Source organism: Crinia signifera, chromosome 2, assembly GCF_055691185.1.
Source record: "Crinia signifera chromosome 2, ASM5569118v1, whole genome shotgun sequence".
In the NCBI taxonomy this organism is placed as follows: Eukaryota; Metazoa; Chordata; class Amphibia; order Anura; family Myobatrachidae; genus Crinia; species Crinia signifera.
Window position 1 is genome coordinate 150,688,247 of NC_139218.1, and position 20,282 is coordinate 150,708,528.

Below are 20,282 nucleotides of genomic sequence, written 5' to 3' on the forward strand. Positions count from 1 at the left end.
CGTACACCTTGTACAGTCAATCCTAAGTACCTACACCACAGGTCTTCAACCGGTGGCCCTCCAGATGTTGTGGAACTACATGTCCCAGCATGCCCTGAGGTTTTTTGGCATGCACTTATAGGAAAAAATGTGGCAATGCATGTTGGAACATGTAGTTTCACAACATCTGGAGGGCCAAAGGTTGAAGACCCATGACCTACACCATGAGAAAACATACATACAAAAAAAGCCTTATCCACTCTTGTATGTTATGTCATCAAATATATGATCATGATGCTGCCACCACACACACACTTGTGTGACATATACATTTCACAATCTATATATCAAAAACAGAACCACACTTGAGGATCACTCACACTTGTCCTGGCCAAAGACTCCTCACTCAACTCAAAACATACACCCACTACAACATGCCACATTGACCCATACATATATACCTGCATGTTACTGCTTAATAGCTAAACTGCATGATAGATAGATCGAATAGATACCACAGGAAAATGCTAGGCTACTCCCTCTTCCCATTACTTCATGATTCCTTGTCACATTTGCCACATAGGTGAAAGTGCAGCACTAATCCGCTTCCATACACCAAACAATTTCTAAGGTCAATCCATCATACATAATACCTTACAAAAATACATGACAACAACACGGGCACACTGGCTAGAGGGGGGCCCATGCAAACTGCCCACATGGGACTCCAGTATAAATCAGGCCTGCCCATATTCCATTGATGTTTTATTGTTGTTTCTATACAAAGAGCATCCATAAATTAAGACTCATCACCTACATGAGCATCCAGATTGCACGTTTGCAGCATGGGCCTATAAGACCAAAGTGTGTCTGTTGTTTTCCATTTTTTGGGACTACTCTTTACTATATTATAGGAAAATTGAATCAGCTGTGCGACATAACAACCTGTACCTAACTCAGTAATGAAGCATTATGTCTACTTACCCCTGCCAGGCAGCTCCACCAGGTCCTCATCCTCCATATTGGGAGGTGGTGGCACATCGTCCAGGGGTAGGGGCACCTCCTCCTCCTCCACGTCGACCTCCTGTGCCTCCTCTGTGTCCTCCTCTGTCACATAACTGTGGGCCTGTGACTCCTCCTCAATGCCCACCTCCTGTCTGGCCTCCTCAATGGGCACCTCCTGGGAGTCCTCCTCATTGCCCACCTCCTGTCTGGCCTCCGCACTGCCCACCTCCTGGGCCTCCTGACGGGCCTGTCTGGCTCTCTCCCGCGCTGTGGGTTAAACAAACAAAATGGGTGAGTGTCATTTCACATTTAAATTACTCTAACAAGTACATCTCATAACCACATTATATATGTGTTATATATCACACATATAGTATATGGCTTTTCTATGTCATAAACACCCAATTGACCTCATGTTATATTAATATTAAATAATGTTAAAATGCAAACACTCACTGGCCTAGATGCAGTAGCCTTCAAAAGTGATAAAATGTAGAGTGATAAACACGCAGCCAATCAGATCCTTCCTGTCATGTCACAGACTGTAGTTGTAAAATGCCAGGTAGGAGCTGATTGCCTGCCTGTTTGTTACTCTCCATTTTAACACTTTTGAAGCAGACCGAATCCTGGCCACTGTAATTTATAGGTATTTGGCGAAAATACTTACAGCGTTGCAGACGCCGCCTCAGAGCCTGCAGACGATCCGGCTCCCGCCTCCGCAGGTCGGACCATCGCCTCTCCAGTTGGGCGATGGTCCTCCGCACATGAGTGCGGGCGAATATGCGGCGCCGGGCCGCAACATATGCCCGGCGCTTATCCCTATTCGAGATGAAGGGGCCTGCCTGCCCCAGTCTCCGCTCCATCACTCCCACCAGCGCCAGTAGCTCCGCAGTGGAGAAGGGTTCTGCACGCTGGTAGGCAGCCATTTTAGGAGTGGCACTAATCAAACAATCATGTGCTGTCATTGGTTGGTTAGAGTGATATTTGGTATTAACTTTATTGTTCATTTGTACACTAACAGCGTGTATGCGCCCGAACAGACGGCTAACCCATTGCATCGCACCCCCATCCTAAACACACAGTCTAAACTAAGATGTAAACACATTATATATAATCTATAACATTCACCAAACATGGGTATAAGCAGCAGGTGAAATAGTCTGCATCACTAGACACTAACACCTAACTCAACAAGGTACTAAACAGCTATTTTATAATGAAAGCTATGCAACAGAAACATAGCAAATAGTGGCAGACCTTTTCCCAAAATTACGCCATGGTGCCATGTGTACACTTACCTTCTACTGGGCCATACTACAGAGGTGGAATGAAAAGTAGCTAGCATCCAGCCTGAATTTGGAGTGCTTTCACATGTGATTTGGATGCTAGCACTGATTACTTGTGGCTAAGTGGTGGACTGGATTGACATATGGAATGGGTAGTGTCAGTTGTACTACATAGCAAACAAGTGCACAGTACAGAAGTACATTCAAATATACATGTAATGTCTGACCTCAGTTGTATTGGGTCATTGGTGTTGGAATCTGCATTTAGCTCATAAATCAGACTTACTGAGTTTGCCAGGTTTTTTGTACATATTTTTCAACACCAAGGAGCGGCCCGTATGCGCCGCACGGTTGACGCTGGCGTACGGGACGCGGCCGTACGGAACGCAGGTTGCAGCTGATTAACGCCAATTACAGAAATAGTATTTAAAGTAGTCCTAGAAAGGCAAACACTTGTTGCAAACATGCCAGGCTCAGAGTCAGAGGAAGACCAGGTGGTGCAGAATCTCTTGGCACGCATGGAGGCCAACACCACCTATGTCCCCCTCAACCCAGAGGACCCAGATGGCCCATCAACATCAGGCCAATCAACAGCTGGGCCATCCTCAGCTTCAGCAGAATCATTGGGAACACAGCAGGTGGCTTCCCAACAGAGTAGCAAGCCCAGCACTTCAGGTACAGCAACCGGTGGCCGTGGCCGTGGCAGTGCCCGTGCCCGTGGCCGCAGTGGGGCAACACGGGAACCAACAACACGAAACATGGCATATGAACCGCGGGAGCTTGACATCCTGGTGACCCGGGCACGTGATTTAACCCCTTCATGACAGAGCCAGTTTTTGCCTTCCTGACAGAGCCCTTTTTTTCAAATCTGGCATGTATCACTTAAGTGGGGATAACTTTTTTTTGCTTTTACTTATCCCAGTGATTTTGAGATTGTTTTCTCGTGACACATTGTACTTCAAGTTAGTGGTAAATTTTCGTCGATACAGTCTGTGTTTTTTTGTGAAAAATACCAAAATGTCGTAAAAAAATGGAAAATTTTGCGATTTGCAAAATGTAAAATTTTCTGCTTGTGAGACAAATAATCTTACCACTCAAAATAGTGAATAACTAACATAGACCATATGTCTACTTTATGTTGCCATCATTATTTCAACCTCATTTTCATTTTTTTGGACACTAGGAGGCTTAAAATATGAATAGCAAATTCTCAAATTTTCAAGAAAATTTCAAACTCTGATTTTTTTAGGGACCAGGTCAGTTATGATGTGACTTTGAGTGACTTGTATGTGAGACACCCCCATAAATGATGCCATTTCAAAAACTGCACCCCTCACAGTATTCAAAACAGCATTTTGGAAGTTTGTTAACCCTTTAGGTGTTTCACAGGAATTAAAAGAAAGTGTAGGTGAAATTTCAAAATTTCATTTTTTTTGCAGATTTGCAATTTTAATACATTTTTCTAAGGAACACAGTAGATTTTACTAGAGAAATGTGACTAAAAATTGATTCCCCCAATTCTTTGGTTTTCATAAATATCCTATATGTGGCCCTAGTGTGCACGGTGACCAAACCACAGGCTTCATAATAGAAGGAGCACCTACTTGATTTTGGAGCCTCCTTTTTATGAGATTATTTTTTAGGCACCATGTAGGTTTCTAGGCACCATAAGATGCTAAAAGTTAGGAACCCCCCCACAAGTGACCCCATTTTGCAAACTACACCCTTCAGGGAATTCATCTAGGGGTATAGTGTACATTTCAAACCCCCAGGGGTTTCACCAATTGTGGTACAACTGGGCAGTGAAAATGAAAAAAATTAATTTTTCATTTTCACAGCTCAGTTGTATCAAAATTGGTGAAACCCCGGGGGGTTTGAAATGTACACTATACCCCTTGATGAATTCCCTGAAGGGTGTAGTTTGCAAAATGGGGTCACTTGTGGGGGGGTTCCACTGTATGGGTGTTTCGGGGGCCATTCAACCAGAATCTGTGCTGCAAAATCCAAAAATCACTCCTTCCCTTCTGAGTCCTGCCATGCACCCAACTGGTATTTTTTGGTCACACATGAGGCATTGCCGTACTCGGGAGAAATTGGGGCACAGATTTTGGGGTGCTTTGTCTCCTTCATTCCTTGTGAAAATGAAAAATTTTGAGCCAGATCTGCATTTTTGTGTAAAAAAATGTAATTTTTTACAGAAAAATGCAGTTCTGGCTCAAAATTAGTTAGTTAGTTTAATAACAAGAAGGTGACTAGCGCTCAGGCTATAACTTGATAACGGAGATGATATCTAGGCCGGGATGTATCATTACTCGCATTTCTGTAGTGAAGTGTGTTTCATTTTTTCGCGCCATCTTCGCTGCCGTTTTGCGGAGATTTCCGCATTATGTATTATTTATTTCATTTTTATTTATGGCCGCGGTAACTCCGTGCTCTGTCGGAATCTCCTCGTCTTTTTTTTTCTTGTATTGTTGCGCATGCGCAATGACTTTTCATTCTGTCATTCCTAATTTGGATTACACCTCGCCCGAAGCATCCGTACTCACCCTATTTAACATTTCTACTCGCACCAATCAGCCTATCACCCCCGCCCTACCGTGCCTAACACCTCACCCATAACCCTTGCATACTTTACCTTTGACCTCTGCCTTATATGACACACGGCTCACACTAATGAGTCTATTAACTCGCCCTATTTTGCCTTCCAAATTACAATTACATGCCTCTCACCTCAACCTTTATCCTCACCCTAGAAAGCCTCAGCCCACCCTAACAAGTCACATGCCATAATTTCCATATGCCATCGCCCTAATATGCCACACTCCTCACCCTACTTTACCCTAATCCTTATCCTATCTGGCACACACCTCACTCCAATGTGCCTCACACCTCACTGCCTCTTGCATTGCCCTGATGATTTGTGCCTCACTCCTTTCAAAAAAGATCCAATATTTTCTCCCATACAACAAAGAAAAATACATCCCACAACACAACCTAAGTAAACAGCCCCTAAAATGAAACAAACACAACTGGAATTACCTTATAATTTAATATTTGACCTGTCCCAACACTGTAGTTCGCCAGCAATATAAGGCGAATAATTTCTAACCACAGCTGAGCGCTGCGAGTGTTAATACATAACACAGCGCGTCAGCTTGCATAGAACTCTATGATAGCATCTGCCGCGCCGGAAACTCTGCGATGCTACAAGCCGGCGGAGTTTTTTTAACAACAAAACCCGGAAACTTTATTGATACATAAACGAAGACAATGCGGAAGCGAAAACGGGATGTCAGCGCAGCGGTAAGCGTTGATACATCCCGGCCCAGTGTGGTACAGCTTGCGTGTAAAGCAGGGTTATAAATAACAACAGTGTGCCAGTATAATGAAAGCTAGGAGAGTGAGAGTGGGCGCTCTACCTCGGTTGCCGGCTGCTAAGTCTGGTTTGTCCAAACCCAGGGTAAGTTAAATAACAAGAAGGTGGTCATTAGTTTGACACAAGCATTAGGTTGACATGGAAAAGATTGGCATGAAAAAAGTAGACGTGAGTTTTTTTAGATACAAAAAAGGTGGTTTATCATACTGTACTATCTGTGGGCATAGAGTGAAAATATAATAGTGTGCGAGGGGACGCGGTACACCTATGTAGTGTCCATGTCAACTAAAGTCAACATAGACACCAAAAAAAATTAAAACCTCATGTCGAACTTTTCAATGCTGACCTAATGCTTGTGTCGCCCTAATGACCATGTTGACTTAATGCATGTCGACCTATTTCATGTGTTGACCTAATGACTGGAAGCTTTCAGAGAATATACTGTTAGCACCTTTTGAATTTGTTTGTACTCCCTATTTGTACGTACATTCAAGAAAACGGGTGTGGACCGTATTGTCGACACCATTTCGGTCGACAGACATTAGGTTGACACCGTTGTGTCGTCAGGTGTCTAGGTCAACATGGGTGAATGTCAACAGGTGACAAGGTCGACATGGGACAAGGTCGACATGGTTTTAGGTCGACACAGTGCTAGGTCGACACGGGTTAGGTCGACAGGTCGGAAGGTAAACATGTTTTTTTTACTGTTTTTTTTACCCGAATGTTAACAGTCGACATGGTCACAGTTGGAAGTCAACCGCAGCCTCTCGCATCACTCGCTACGCTTGCAATGCTTCGGGCACGGTGCCTTGCTGCACTCGGCACACTATTTTATTCTCCCACCACACCCTAGTGGATGGTAGGGCATGTCGGCACATGTCTGCTCAAAAAACAGTAAAAAAGAACATGTCGACATTTCGACCTGTCGACATAACCCGTGTCGACCTAATGCTGTGTTGATCTAAAACCATGTTGACCTTGTCCCATGTCGACCTTGCCATCTGTCGACACAACGGTGTCGACCTAATGACTGTCAACCTAAGGTGTCGACAAAACGACCGTTTTCCCAAGAAAACATGCACCATCAAGAAAACATGCAACCATTTGGATGCTACCGATCAAATGAAAATAGAATATTCCCCAATAAACTATATATTCAAATGTATTTGGCTAATGTAAAGTTGAAAAATGTGTGTAGAAAATTATCTATTCATATAGATTCATTGGGGATCATTGTAAAGGCACTCTCTCGTGAAATCAACAACCTATATAAAGGCCCTCAAATATGGCATTTTACTGACTTTCTTACACTTGCAGGGTCCAATTCAGAGTTGTATGCTATGCTGTTTACAGCGGAGAGATTATGGGCGGACTGCACATGGTTAATGACTGCATTGCGCGTGTGTAAAAGTTACCTTTTGTGGGTACGTCAGCATCAAGGAATTCAATACAGCGTGATTGACAGGAAAAGACCATTTAAGGGAGTTAATTGGGATTAGCAGTAATAAAATAAAAGGCGTGTTATGGCCGTATTTGGGGTGTGTATTTGCTGTCAGTTGCGATCATGTATGCAGAGAAACATGGCGATTGAGTTACATGCGTAAAACTCTGAATCAGACCCACAAATCATAAGTGTTTGCGTTATGGCAATAATGTGTAAAAATCATACACAGTAAATCATTTGTCAAATGGAGCAAAGTATACAATGAATTTAAAAGTTGTTACAAAAAATGTTATACTTCAAAAGTCACTGTAGAGAGAGGAAACATTGCAGAGGGCAACCAGTGTGTTGTTATTAAATGTAATAATAATATTAGAAAATCAGTCAAAGCATCTTTTGACTTATACTGCTTTCATACTGCTAAACCTGCTTTGACCCGGTTTTTTAAACGTTTCTTTAACCGGGTCAGAGCAAGTTTAACCCCTTTCACATTGCATATTTTAAACGGTATATTACTGGTTAATTACCGTTTTTGTACCTTTCACATTGGACCCGTTGTGAAAGGTACAAAAACGGTAATCCAGTAATATACCTCCCTTCTCCCCTGGTACTTGCTAGTTGGTATGCCCGCTCCACCCCGCCCCATGTACTTGCTAGCTGGTATGCCCGCTCCCCCCCCCGGTACTTGCTAGCTGGTATGCCCGCCCCCCCCCCTCCCCTGGTACTTGCTAGCTGGTATGCTCGCTCCCCCCCCCCCCCCCCCCCCACACACACACACACTACCCTGGTACTAGTTCCCATCCACCACTGACTTCCCATTTGCCAAACGGACCCCGATGCACACTGCCCACTGCATGATCCCAGCTGCCCGGACCCCTGCGAGCTAGCAAGTACCAGGGGAGGGGGGGAGCGGGCATACCAGCTAGCAAGTACCAGGGGAGGGGTGAGCGGAGGTACCACTGACAAGTACTGGGGGGGGGGGGGAGCCAATATACCGGTTCAGACCTGTTCACACTGAACAGACAACGGGTCTGAACTATGAAAAAAAAAAAGAACTATCCTTCTTTTTACCCTTTTAAATTACTGGTTTTCTTGAACCAGTAATTTAAAACTAGTGCGTTCGTTCTGCAGCTCTAACCGTTTTAAAAGGCTAAAAAGTCGGCAATATAACGTTTTAGAGCTGCAGTGTGAAAGGGATATAACAAGAGTGGACTTGAAGTTAGCAGGTGAGCTTACACAGTGTAGCTATATTGCACAAAATATGTACATTTTTGTTTACTGTATATATTATTCATAGTAGAATGAGAGGCATTCTGTTGTTTATTAAGGTAATGATACAATATTTACATTTTGGTTACTTGTGAACTCGATATATCAAGTGCAATCACTGGCAAAGGCTCTGACAATGCTTCTCCTTGTTACACTTTACTGCATCCCCATAGACTCATCGAGACAGTGGCTAAACTGTATTTATCAATTTTCAGTTAATGCCATGTTGCTATAAGGACATGTGATGCCTCCCTGGACAAGCTAGAGCCACACTGGATTGATGTAAACTTTAAAAGTAGATTGCAAGGCTGCAAATTGACAGTCCTGTCGATTATCAGCTGACCGCGCTTGCACACGGTCCACACAGTGGAATTCACTCTGGCAGGGAGGGGATTAACTAATCGTAGGGCTGCTAAAAGTTAAGTTGCAGCCCTGTGATCAGGTCAGAATTAGGCCGGGAGAACACAGAAAGAACAACACCAAAGATCCCATTGACGTTAAGTATTGATAAATACCAGTGATACAAAACCAAATATACCACCAGATGTGGCCCATAGTGATGTGTTATAGTGTACAGTATTTGGGTGGAGGGTGTTTAATAGAACCGTACAGTATGCTTTGAGGCCCTGATTCACTAAGGCTCACTAAGCAGCGAAGATTCTGAGCCCTCTAACGCCACCCCCAGGCTAGCGAATGCCCACACCCACCACCGCACCAACATCCCAATGTTTAGCATAAACATCCATGCGCACGGGAGCATACAGGCTAACAATCCATTAGATGGTCAGCGACTATCAAATTACTTTTTCCCTGTTCGCAAATATAAGTCAGTCTCACAAAAGAGGGCGGGCACTGACATCATGTGACCCGCTTGCCTCCGCAAGGGGATGCCCAGCTTTTTCCTGGGCGCACCCATTTTTTTGTGGCCACGCCCAAGAAACGCTGGGCATCCCCATGTGCCTGGCCCCGTCCGCCCCCAGCCTGCTTCGATGCTTTTGAATAGCTCGGCGACTATGCAAGTCACTGAAGCCATTCGCAAAGATGGGCTGGACATGTTCTAATAGAGAACATGCACATGAGCAGTCCCCAACAGCGGAACTTCCAAAATTGTGAGTCAACCTGAATCAGGCCCTAGGTGAGAACTTTCCTTCTAATCAATACCGTACCTTTATCATTTCACTTAGGTAAATTGCAGATCCGCAACTGCTGTTATAATGGCAGTTATAGATTCATTATCATCAGAGCAAAGTAGTGTTACTGTATATTAATATTTTTATCCAAATCAATGCAGACAAAGCCAGCTTTGCATTTGTATATATTGTAGAGTAGGTCGCATACAAAAAGACTGCTTTTTAAGTGATGAATTAATTGTCCCTATACTTTAGCTTTGATAAAAATGAATAAACTGATTTAGCACACACTATTCTAATTTCTCATTACATGAAACCACAGCCATTTTCTAGATGAACACTGCGGCATTCCTACCGGCTTTGTCAGTGACTGACTAACTGCCTACAGGGTACATCATAGTCACTACAGTACACAGTAGGAAACAATACATACATAACCTTCCTAAGCTGCAGGTGGAAAGCAGAATCCTGTATGTCAAGAACATAATGAATAGCACAGGAAATATCTTCTGATGCACATGATAATAAAATTAATTACAATGGGAATCAGACAGAAATGCACATGATCCACATTGACATTCTGTAACTACACTGATTACATGCTTGTTATTCGCATGCACCACAATTGTAACATTTATTACATGCATATAATTATAAGATGGAACCTTATCCTCTTTACCTTTTCAGCAGACTGAGCAGTGCCAAAGAAAATTGGGATGAAGGCAAGCCAGACAATGCAAGTTGTGTACATGGTAAAACCAATAGGCTTTGCCTCATTAAATGTCTCAGGAACCCCACGGGTTTTGATGGCATAAACAGTGCAGGTAACCATAAGAAGCATGCTGTAGCCAAGAAGACAGATGAGGGAAAGGTCTGAGATGTCACACTTGAGCACCCCTCGTGCTAGCTGGGGGTCCGGTGTGCGCTGGTTTTCATAGTCCACCATAGGCCGGGATGGGTCCACAAAGAACCATACAAGCACCCCCAGCAGTTGGACAGAGGACAGGCTGGCAGTGATCACCAACTGAGATGATGGGCTGATATATCGTGGGGCACTTACTGACCTTTTACCCTGCTCAAAAATACGAAAGATGCGATTGGTTTTAGTGAGGAGCGCAGCATAGCTAATACTCATTCCCAGTCCCAAGAAGACCCTCCTCAGCGAGCAGGTTCCATAGCCTGGCTGGGCCACCATAATGAAAGTATTGACATAACACAAGAAAATACCAGTGAGAAGGACATAACTTAGTTCACGACCAGAAGCCTTAACAATTGGAGTGTCATTGTATCTCATGAAGGTGCCAACCACTATCAGAGTTGCCACAATGCCCAGGACAGCAAGGAGCAGGGGCACTACAGCCCACGGAGAACTCCACTCAAGTTTGATGACAGGAATGGGGGTGCAGAATGTGTGGTTGGAATTTGGTCTCATGTGGATTGGACATCTCTTGCAGGTGTAGGCATCAAGTTGGTACTGATAACCTTCACATTTTTCACAATGCCAACAGCAGGGCATTCCTTTCACCACCTTTTTCCGCTCACCTGGCAGGCAAGGGTGGCTGCAGACAGAGGATGGGATCTGAGGAAACTGGGCAGATGAAAAGGAGATGCCTGGCCAGTGCATGCGATCAATCTTGAAGAGAAGACGATAAGGGTAAGTATAGGAATGAAACAAAGGATTCAGTATTCAGAAGTAAAAAGAAACACCTTCATCACATTCCATTATCAATTATTTCTGCAATCATTTCTAGTATTTTGTCATAAGAAGGTGGTGACAAACATTAACAATCATGTCAGGCCAACATTACAAGAGAGAACTAGTCAATGCATTAATTGAAGCTTACTTTGAAGTAAAGATGATCTGCCCACTGTCCAATCACTCTGTATTCTGGAGTTCCATTATGGATCTGGTACTGGTAGATCTCATAGCGACCAGGAGCATCACCATTCTCATTGAATGTCACTGGTGTGCCAGCGATACCTGTGAAGTGATATCTGCTTGAGTTACAAGTGGCATGCAAAGCACATATTACATAAGTGCACTGTCAAATATCCATAGGATGAAAAAGTTAAATGCTATAAAATGTTAATAATTAAAGTTGCAGTCATTTTCTTTCTTTGTATGAGACTTTGTGCCTGATTCAGACCTGTTTACGAGGCTGCATATATTCGCAGCCTAGCGAGGAGGTAAACGCCACCCAAATCCGCTTGTTAACATGCGAGTGGATGCGTTCTTATACTTGGTCACTCAACATCGAATGATTTTTCTCCCTATCGCTAATAAAAGTCAGTGTAGACCGACTTTTATTCTGGCCGGAGATGGCTGAATGCAGGGCAGGCGCTGATGTCATGTTGCCCACCCCAGGCAGGCATTGAAAATGCCTGCATTGGCCCCGGAACGTTCCCACCTGCGCCCACCCACCCATCCCAGAGCACACGCCCTGGCGAGTGTTAAACTGGCCAAAGGCGGTCACTCCCAGACTTTACACATGCGCATATCTGTGCCTTCACAAAGCCCTTACATCAGATGGGGGTGGGGGTGGAATTTGGCGCACAGTGAGCAGGTCTGAATCATCCCCTTTATTTGTTGGCAAAAGCATTCCTCATTCAAGTGGTGCCCAAGATAGACACATTGGGGTAAACTGACTAAGCATAGCTTTACAAAGCCCCACCTTCAGTGGCTTCAGTTGCTGAATTTAAAGGGGCAATACAATTAAATAGAAAGTATGCCTAATTTTGCATTTAATATTATTGCCCTTTAAATCAATTTGCCAAAAATGTGGCAGCGTTGGAAAATGCTGCTGTGTAAATTTTCCCCCTGTTCCTGAAAAAATAGTAATCTTCCTCTCACTATTACAGTATACCTGTGTCCTCATACAGTCACCTTGCATTTATGCCATATGACTTTAGATGCTCGGTGTGACTTGAGAAGCTACGAGAGGAGTTGTATACCGTATTTTTACATTTTGCATCTTATCAGCAAAATGCCACTAGTGTACTAAGACATTAGGTCGCATATTAACACAACCTAACTTGACAGAAGTTGCTTCTGTTCACAAGGAAGCCCTTTTAAACACAGATTTAGTCACACAAAGGTACAAATGTTACACATAAAAGTCATCAGTGTAATCTAGTAATGTAATTCTGTCACTCTTAATTCTTTATTTATATGAATAAAATGCACATTAGGAGCAACAAAAACACTCATGTCCAGGGGCGGATTGGGAATTAAAACCAGCCCGGGAAATATCTTGATGCAGCTATAATGCGGGGGTGTGTTGTTGCGCGCCGAAGGAGCGCCCGATTTTTTTGGTGGGGCGTGGCCTATCAATATGGGGTGTGGCCTATTTAAATGAGGCCACGCCCAATTTGCCGCTGAGTTTAAAAAAAAGCTAAAGTTCACATTATGCAACGGAATGAGAAGACGCAGGGTGAGAGGGGTTGGTAATGTAGGGTGACGAGGGGTGAGAGTAGAGTGGCAGGGTGGAAGAGGATACAGGGAGGGAGGGGGGAGGGAGTGTAAGGGGGGCATGGTGGCACAGGATGCAGGGTAGGAGGGGGAATGCAGAGTATGCAGGGAGGGGAGTCAATAAGTGGTGGAGGATGCAGGGAGGGGAGACAGTGATGCCCATTATACATATGCCGCACACCGTGATGCCCATTATACATATGCCGCACACCGTGATGCCCATTATACATATGCCACACACCGTGATGCCCATTATACATATGCCGCACACCGTGATGCCCATTATACATATGCCGCACACCCTGATGCGCATAATACATATGACTCACACCGTATGCCCATTATACATATGCAGCACACAGTATGCCCATTATACATATGCCGCACACCGTGATGCCCATTATACATATGCCACACACTGTGATGCCCATTATACATATGCCACACACCGTGATGCCCATTATACATATGCCGCACACCGTGATGCCCATTATACATATGCCGCACACCGTATGCCCATTATACATATGACACACCGTGATGCCCATTATACATATGCCGCACACCGTGATGTTCATTATACATTTGCCACACACCCAGATGCCCATTATACATATGCCACACACCCTGATGCCCATTATACATATGTCACACCCAGATGCCCATTATACATATGCCGCACACCGTGATGCCCATTATACATATGCCACACACCGTGATGCCCATTATACATATGCCTCACACCGTGATGTTCATTATACATTTGCCGCACACCCAGATGCCCATTATACATATGCCGCACACCGTGATGCCCATTATACATATGCCGCATACCGTAATGTCCATTATACATATGCCGCACACCGTGATGCTCCATTATACATATGCCGCACACCCTGATGCCCATTATACATATGCTGCACACCGTGATGCCCATTATACATATGGCACACACCGTGATGCCCATTATACATATGGCACACACCGTGATGCCCATTATACATATGCCACACACCGTGATGCCCATTATACATATGCCGCACACCGTGATGCCCATTATACATATGCCGCACACCGTGATGCCCATTATACATATGCCGCACACCCTGATGCCCATTATACATATGCCGCACACCGTGATGCCCATTATACATATGCCGCACACCGTGATGCCCATTATACATATGCCTCACACTGTGATGCCCATTATACATATGCCGCACACCCTGATGCCCATTATACATATGCCGCACACCCTGATGCCCATTATACATATGCCGCACACCATGATGCCCATTATACATATGCCGCACACCCTGATGCCCATTATACATATGCCGCACACCCTGATGCCATTATATATATATATAAAAAGTCAAAAAGACTGTGCAGCTCCCACTCACAAGTAGATAGGCTACTGTAGGTCAGAAATAAAAAAAAAGTACAAATTTATTTCTAAATATACAGAAATAAATAATGTACGGAAGATTGCGCTCACTACGGATGAGGTAAAGACTGTCTGCACCGGGTCGAAGTCCTGCTGTTGCTGCGGGAGACCGAGCTGCTGCTGGTGTCTGCCACTGGGGACGAGCTGGGGTCCTGGGGCGCCGCCACCCGCGGGTTGCTGAGGACCCACAGCCTGGTTCATGGGCGTCGCCATTGTAACACCAGCGTTCCGTACGGCAACGGCTGGCCGGGAGGAGGACCAACTAGTGACCCCGTCGGAAGTAGGGGGGCGGGGATACCAGCTCCTGTGGTCTGTGGAACAACTAGAGGCCGGCCGCGGCCATCTTTAAACAGGGCAAAATACACGGAGATGCCGCCGGCCCTGTTAAGCAGGGAGGCAGCCCTTTACTCTAAAAATATGCCGGCCCACCGGGAAACAGCCCGGTTTCCCGGTGGGCCAATCCGCCCCTGCTCATGTCACTACTGCCTCTTCCAGACCGCACATATTACCCAGTATTTTGATGTTTTTTTACCGTTTCAAAACGTGTGTGGTCTGAAATTTACCGTTTACAAAAAAACAGTATGTGGAAACGGTAAAAAAGCAGGTTCCTACCTGTTTGAGACCTGTTTTTTTGCAGTCTGAACGGGTCTGAAAGGGTATTTAGGACCCAGTCAGTAGTGAGCACAAACTGGTCCCGCTCTGTGCATATCTAATGAGCGGGACCCAGTGCAGTGAATATTTAATGACTGTGTTCCCGCCCCCTGCATATGGAATGAACGGGACCCACTCCGCGCAGTGAATATTTGATGAGGGAGCCCCCTCATTATATATGCAGGGGACCCACTCATTAAATATTCACTGCAAGGAGCGGGTCCCGCTCATTCGATATGCAGGGGACAGGGACCCACTTATTAAATATTCACTGTGCTGGGTAACGCTCATTAGATATGCACAGAGCGGGACCTCAGTGAAATGCGATGTGAAATGGGTTTAACCTGCTTTGACCCGTTTTAAGAAATGTTTCAAAAACCGGGTCAGATCAGGTTTTGCGGTGTGAAAGCAGCATAAGTTGCCCCAACCCAAGGGGGCTTTTTGGTGCATCTGAATGTTTGGCTTTATTAATAACATTGGCATAATTTTTACCAGCCAGGTTGTTAAACTACTGACAGTTGGCAACATTAATGGCACCCCATTTGAAGCTACAAAGATAATAGTAAATTCTCTAGTACAGACAAACAAAGCTATGCTAATTGTGAATAAACCAACTGATACAGTTACTCTCTTATTAAGACACCTATTGGTTCCACACAGTCTATAAACATAGCCATTGCAAGATTGGAGCTAATACGTTGATGGGTACTTGTTTCATTGCACGGCGCCCAATGGGACACAGAATACGAGCCCGAAGCGTGGCGAGCGGACGCGGAATACATGTAAAGTAATCCGTGTCCCCTCGCGGGGCGCGCTGCGCTCGCCACGCTTCGGGCTCGCCACACTATCTAAAATCAACTGGGGGTATGAAAAGGTCAGACGACTCATACCGCCGCCCCTTGCGGGCTCGCTGCATACGCCACGCTTCGGGTTGGCGTTGATAGTGGGGGTGGCGTTGGCAATGGGGGTGCATTTAACATTGAAAGCACCCATCAGGGTGCTTGTACAATTAAAAATCGCATCGCATGCATCGCATGCCGCTATATTGTATGCGATACGATGCGATTGTATAAGAAGTACTACAATCTAAATCGTGGGCGTGCTAGGAAACAAGTACCCGTTGATGTAATAATCTATAAGTGTCCCCAAATGCTGTAATTTCCATGAGAAAATATGAACATGACATAAAAGAACACAATAAAATGAGCAACATACCTCAAGATACTATGGGCCTGATTCAGACCTGATTGCTGCTGTGCAAATTGGCAGAGGCTTGCTATTAGATCGCTGCCACCCAGAAAGAGTGAAAACCCACCCTGTACAAGCCTGTGAATGATATCACCAATTGCCGGCCAGCTTCAAATCCCTAAGCAACTCATCTAAGTATTTTCCCAGTCTGTGCTGTTGCGCATAACTCTGTGACAGACAGTCTGATCGAGACTGGAGCTGACGTCACACACCCTCCTTGGAAACGCATGTATATGCCTACCTTTTTACTGGAAACTCCAACAAAACATCAGGTTACCACCCACGACCTACAGCCTTTATATACCACTAGTTCAGGATCTGAATAATAGGTCGGCAATGTCTAGGTCAACAGTCAATAGGTCGACACCAAAGGTCTACATGCATAAGGACAACATTGACAAAAGGTCGATGCCAAGCAGAGCAGGGAAGCTGGCTTGGAGCATGACAAGGGTAGGCGGTAAACTAGATAAACTAAAAAGTGTCAACATTGACACAAAAAACCTGAAAAACTCATGTCAACATTTTCACTTGTTAACCTTTCCCATGTTGAACGTTTGCTTGTATCGACCTTTTGTCAATATTGCCCTTGTGCATGTTGACCTTCTAGTGTCCACTCATTGACTGTCTACCTAGACCAGTGATGGCTAAAATTGAAACTCCAGCTGTTGTTGAACTACACATCCCAGCATGTCCTGCATCAGTTTTCGCATGGCCAAATAGTAAAACTGTAGTAGGGCATGCTGGGATGTGTATTTCAACAACAGCTGGAGTGTCAAAGTTAGCCATCACTGAACTAGACACTGCCAAATTTTTGATCCATAACCTATCCAAAATCCATAAGTCCATAATCTTTAATGTTTTTTCATCATAATAAAAGCTATTCTGCCAAACACCTTCTTCAGAGCAAGAATGTTTGAGGGAATTGTCTATTCATTAGTCAAATGAATGAGATCTATAACTTTATACATATTATCTGCATCCTGAAAGCCGGAGGTAAAGCTTCATGTCCACATTTAACAAATAATCAATTAGTTATTGTACATAGACTGGCATGTTTCTTTGGCTAGTGAATGGTAATTTTGGCTTCAATGGAAGCTCAATCAAAGAGTGAAAGATTGCAGAAAGTATAGACGCTATGGGGGCAGTGACTATTTTATAACATTGAGCTGAAAACCAATTCATATCAGGTGCTCACAAGACGTCGATAGGTAGACAAATCTTTAGAGGAGATTTCAGAGTAAAACTCTATGTGTTCCTTGAAAACTCATCTCATCAGGCAAGCTTATCAAATTCCAGAACCAGCCACATAACCTTCATATACCATTCCTATCCAATCAGATCAACCTTCATATACCATTCCTATCCAATCACATCCCCACTGTACAGTCCTCACATATCCTCTCTTTCTTTTTCACATTTTCAATCCTCCTGACCCTTGGCCAAACTGCTGGGTCACCGTATCTTACAACACAGCAGGAACCTTTGCATTCTGTTGAACTTTATGCAATAAAGAATATCTATCATTATGTATCAATGCCTATTTCCCTAGATTGTAAGCTTGCGAGCAGGGCCAATATACCTTTGACTGTCTGTACATACTAAGTTTGTTGTATTACTGTCTCCTATTGTAAAGTGGAATATGCTGCACTATATAAGAAACTGTTAATAAATATATAAAATAATGTGAAAGAATTCAAACAAGGAAGACAACATTATTGCAATTAAGGTTCAAAGGGAGAAGCTCCCAACTGTGAATGTCACCCACTGGATTTATTATTCCATAAAACTAACTTAACAACCAACTATAAATAAAGACAAGAACTACTGAAATGTGATTGAAGAGTTCACAGCAAACTGTATTGATTTTCTAGAATTGGTAATAAAGGGTGATGTGAAAGCAGTAACAACCTTGACAACAGGCAAATAATAGTATTTAAATAAGTGGGATGAAGGTAAACCACCTCACTACAAACAGAATTGAGCAGAACCACTGCTTCTTAATTGGTTATGCACTACTAGCTCCTCCCTGAGATGGAGACCAGGTATTCTCCTGAGGTAGAGACAATCCCGTCGTTCTCAAAGGGAAATGCTACCCAATTGACATTGCACTACTAGAGGCTGCGTAAGAGCATTGCTTTCCGTTGGGCTATGCCTCACTTGCTGGAAGGGCAACAACATAAGAAATAACATTGCATCAAAACTTAAAGTTCATACAAATATACACCATTCCCCACCATTCTAACCCCACCACAAAAATCCCTTTACACAAAAAACAACTAGGTTATACTGTATGCAGTATCCAAATAATTTCAAATAGAAATGGATTTTGTTAAACCCCATGGAAGTTGATTTACATTTGAGCTGATGTGAAAATGTATGTAATGCTTCAGCAGTAGGTCGTGTTTTGGAAAACTGCACTTGGGGCATTCCTTGTTGGATGGGGCACACAACCATAACCACACCACAAAAGTGCTTGCGTTTTATGCCAGCTTACACAAGTCTGACTTCCTATCATGTTCTATACTTTTAATGAGACACAGTTTGCGCCTTTAATTTATGTGATTAAAAGCTTCACTAAAAATCCCTAAATTGTGCATATTTACATTTGATACAGTATATTGAGCAGAGTATGACATAGAGAAGTATACTTCTTGTTAGCAGACACACCTCTGAAGAGCAAAAGCAAAAATCGGGATTTTCGTGGCATATGAATTAAGCAACTAACCATTTGTTTCTCATATCAGGCAAGTATCTAAAGAATGCCAGATAAGATGAAACAATATCTATCTTATCACGTCATCTGTGATTGTCAGGTAAAATGAATTATAGGTACTGTATTTTTGGAATTATCTGTTGCCTAAGTGGATTTTGTGTGGTAACTTTGTGGAATTCTAAGTCATTCATCTCTACACTAACATGGATTATAAAGCCGCCCGCCGAGCAAGCGGATGTCCATCCCCCGCGCTGCCGTCTATATTACCGCAGCTTTATGAATGGATGATTTACATAAACATCCAATCGCAGTTGAGCGTACAAGGTGAAATCATTCCATGGTCGCCGACCATCTAATTATATTTCCCCTGTTCGCAAATATAAGTCAGTCTTGACTGACCTATATTTGCGCCATCCAGGTCTGCGATTGGGGGGGGTGGCGACTGATGTCCTGTTATGTCATCCGCCAACCCCTGGAAGGCAGCTGCCCGCCTGCGTTCGCATGGTGATGCCCAGCATTTTCCTGGGCGTACCCAGTGTTTTTGTGGGTACACCCAGGAAATGCTGGGCATCCCCATGTGAATGCCCCTTGCCCGCCTCCATCCCACCCCCCCCCTGTGCGAACGACTTTGCGAATGTGCAAATCATCGAATGTGTCCGCACAGCAACCCATGGAAAGGGGGAGGAGTCTCCAGTCTCAACTTAGTAAATGTCTGTGTCTATATGTATACTGGCTCTGAGATATATATATATATATATATATATATATATAGTGTGTGTGTGTGTGTGTGAGTGTGTAGAATCTCAGTTACTATCATATTTGGTAAATTGATTTAATGGGAATGAGGGTGTGAGGCATAAAGTGTAATGGGCATGATGGTGGCTGGCATAATGTGTAATGGGCATGATGATAGTGTGAGGCATAATGTGTAATGGGCATGATGGTGTGAGGCATAATATGCAATGGGCATGAGGGTGTGAGGCATAATGTGTAATGGACATGATGTTGGCTGGCATAATGTGTAATGGGCATGATGATCGTGTGAGGCATAATGTGTCATGGGCATGATGGTGTGAGGCATAATATGCAATGGGCATGACGGTGTGAGGCATAATTTTACGGGCATGATGGTGTGAGGCATAATGGGTAAATGGGCATGATGGTGTGAGGTATAGGCCCCTTTTATGATTCACTCGCAAAGGCAAAATCCTTCTCAAATGGACAAATCCATGTGCACTGCGGGGGGGATGTAAACGGCAGAGAGATTT

At 44.0% G+C, this 20,282-nt stretch overlaps 1 protein-coding gene across 1 annotated transcript in view; it reads right to left on the bottom strand.

The window, feature by feature from the left end:
- The window catches only part of GRM4 (glutamate metabotropic receptor 4), a 228,306-nt gene that overhangs the window by 30,195 nt on the left and 177,829 nt on the right, over nucleotides 1-20,282 (bottom strand). Inside the window, exons 8-9 of the mRNA XM_083173109.1 lie at nucleotides 11,331-11,467; nucleotides 10,166-11,119 (exon numbers count right to left, since the gene is read on the bottom strand). Coding sequence (XP_083029235.1) covers nucleotides 10,166-11,119; nucleotides 11,331-11,467 — 1,091 coding nt within the window. The remainder of the gene's footprint in view (nucleotides 1-10,165; nucleotides 11,120-11,330; nucleotides 11,468-20,282) is intronic.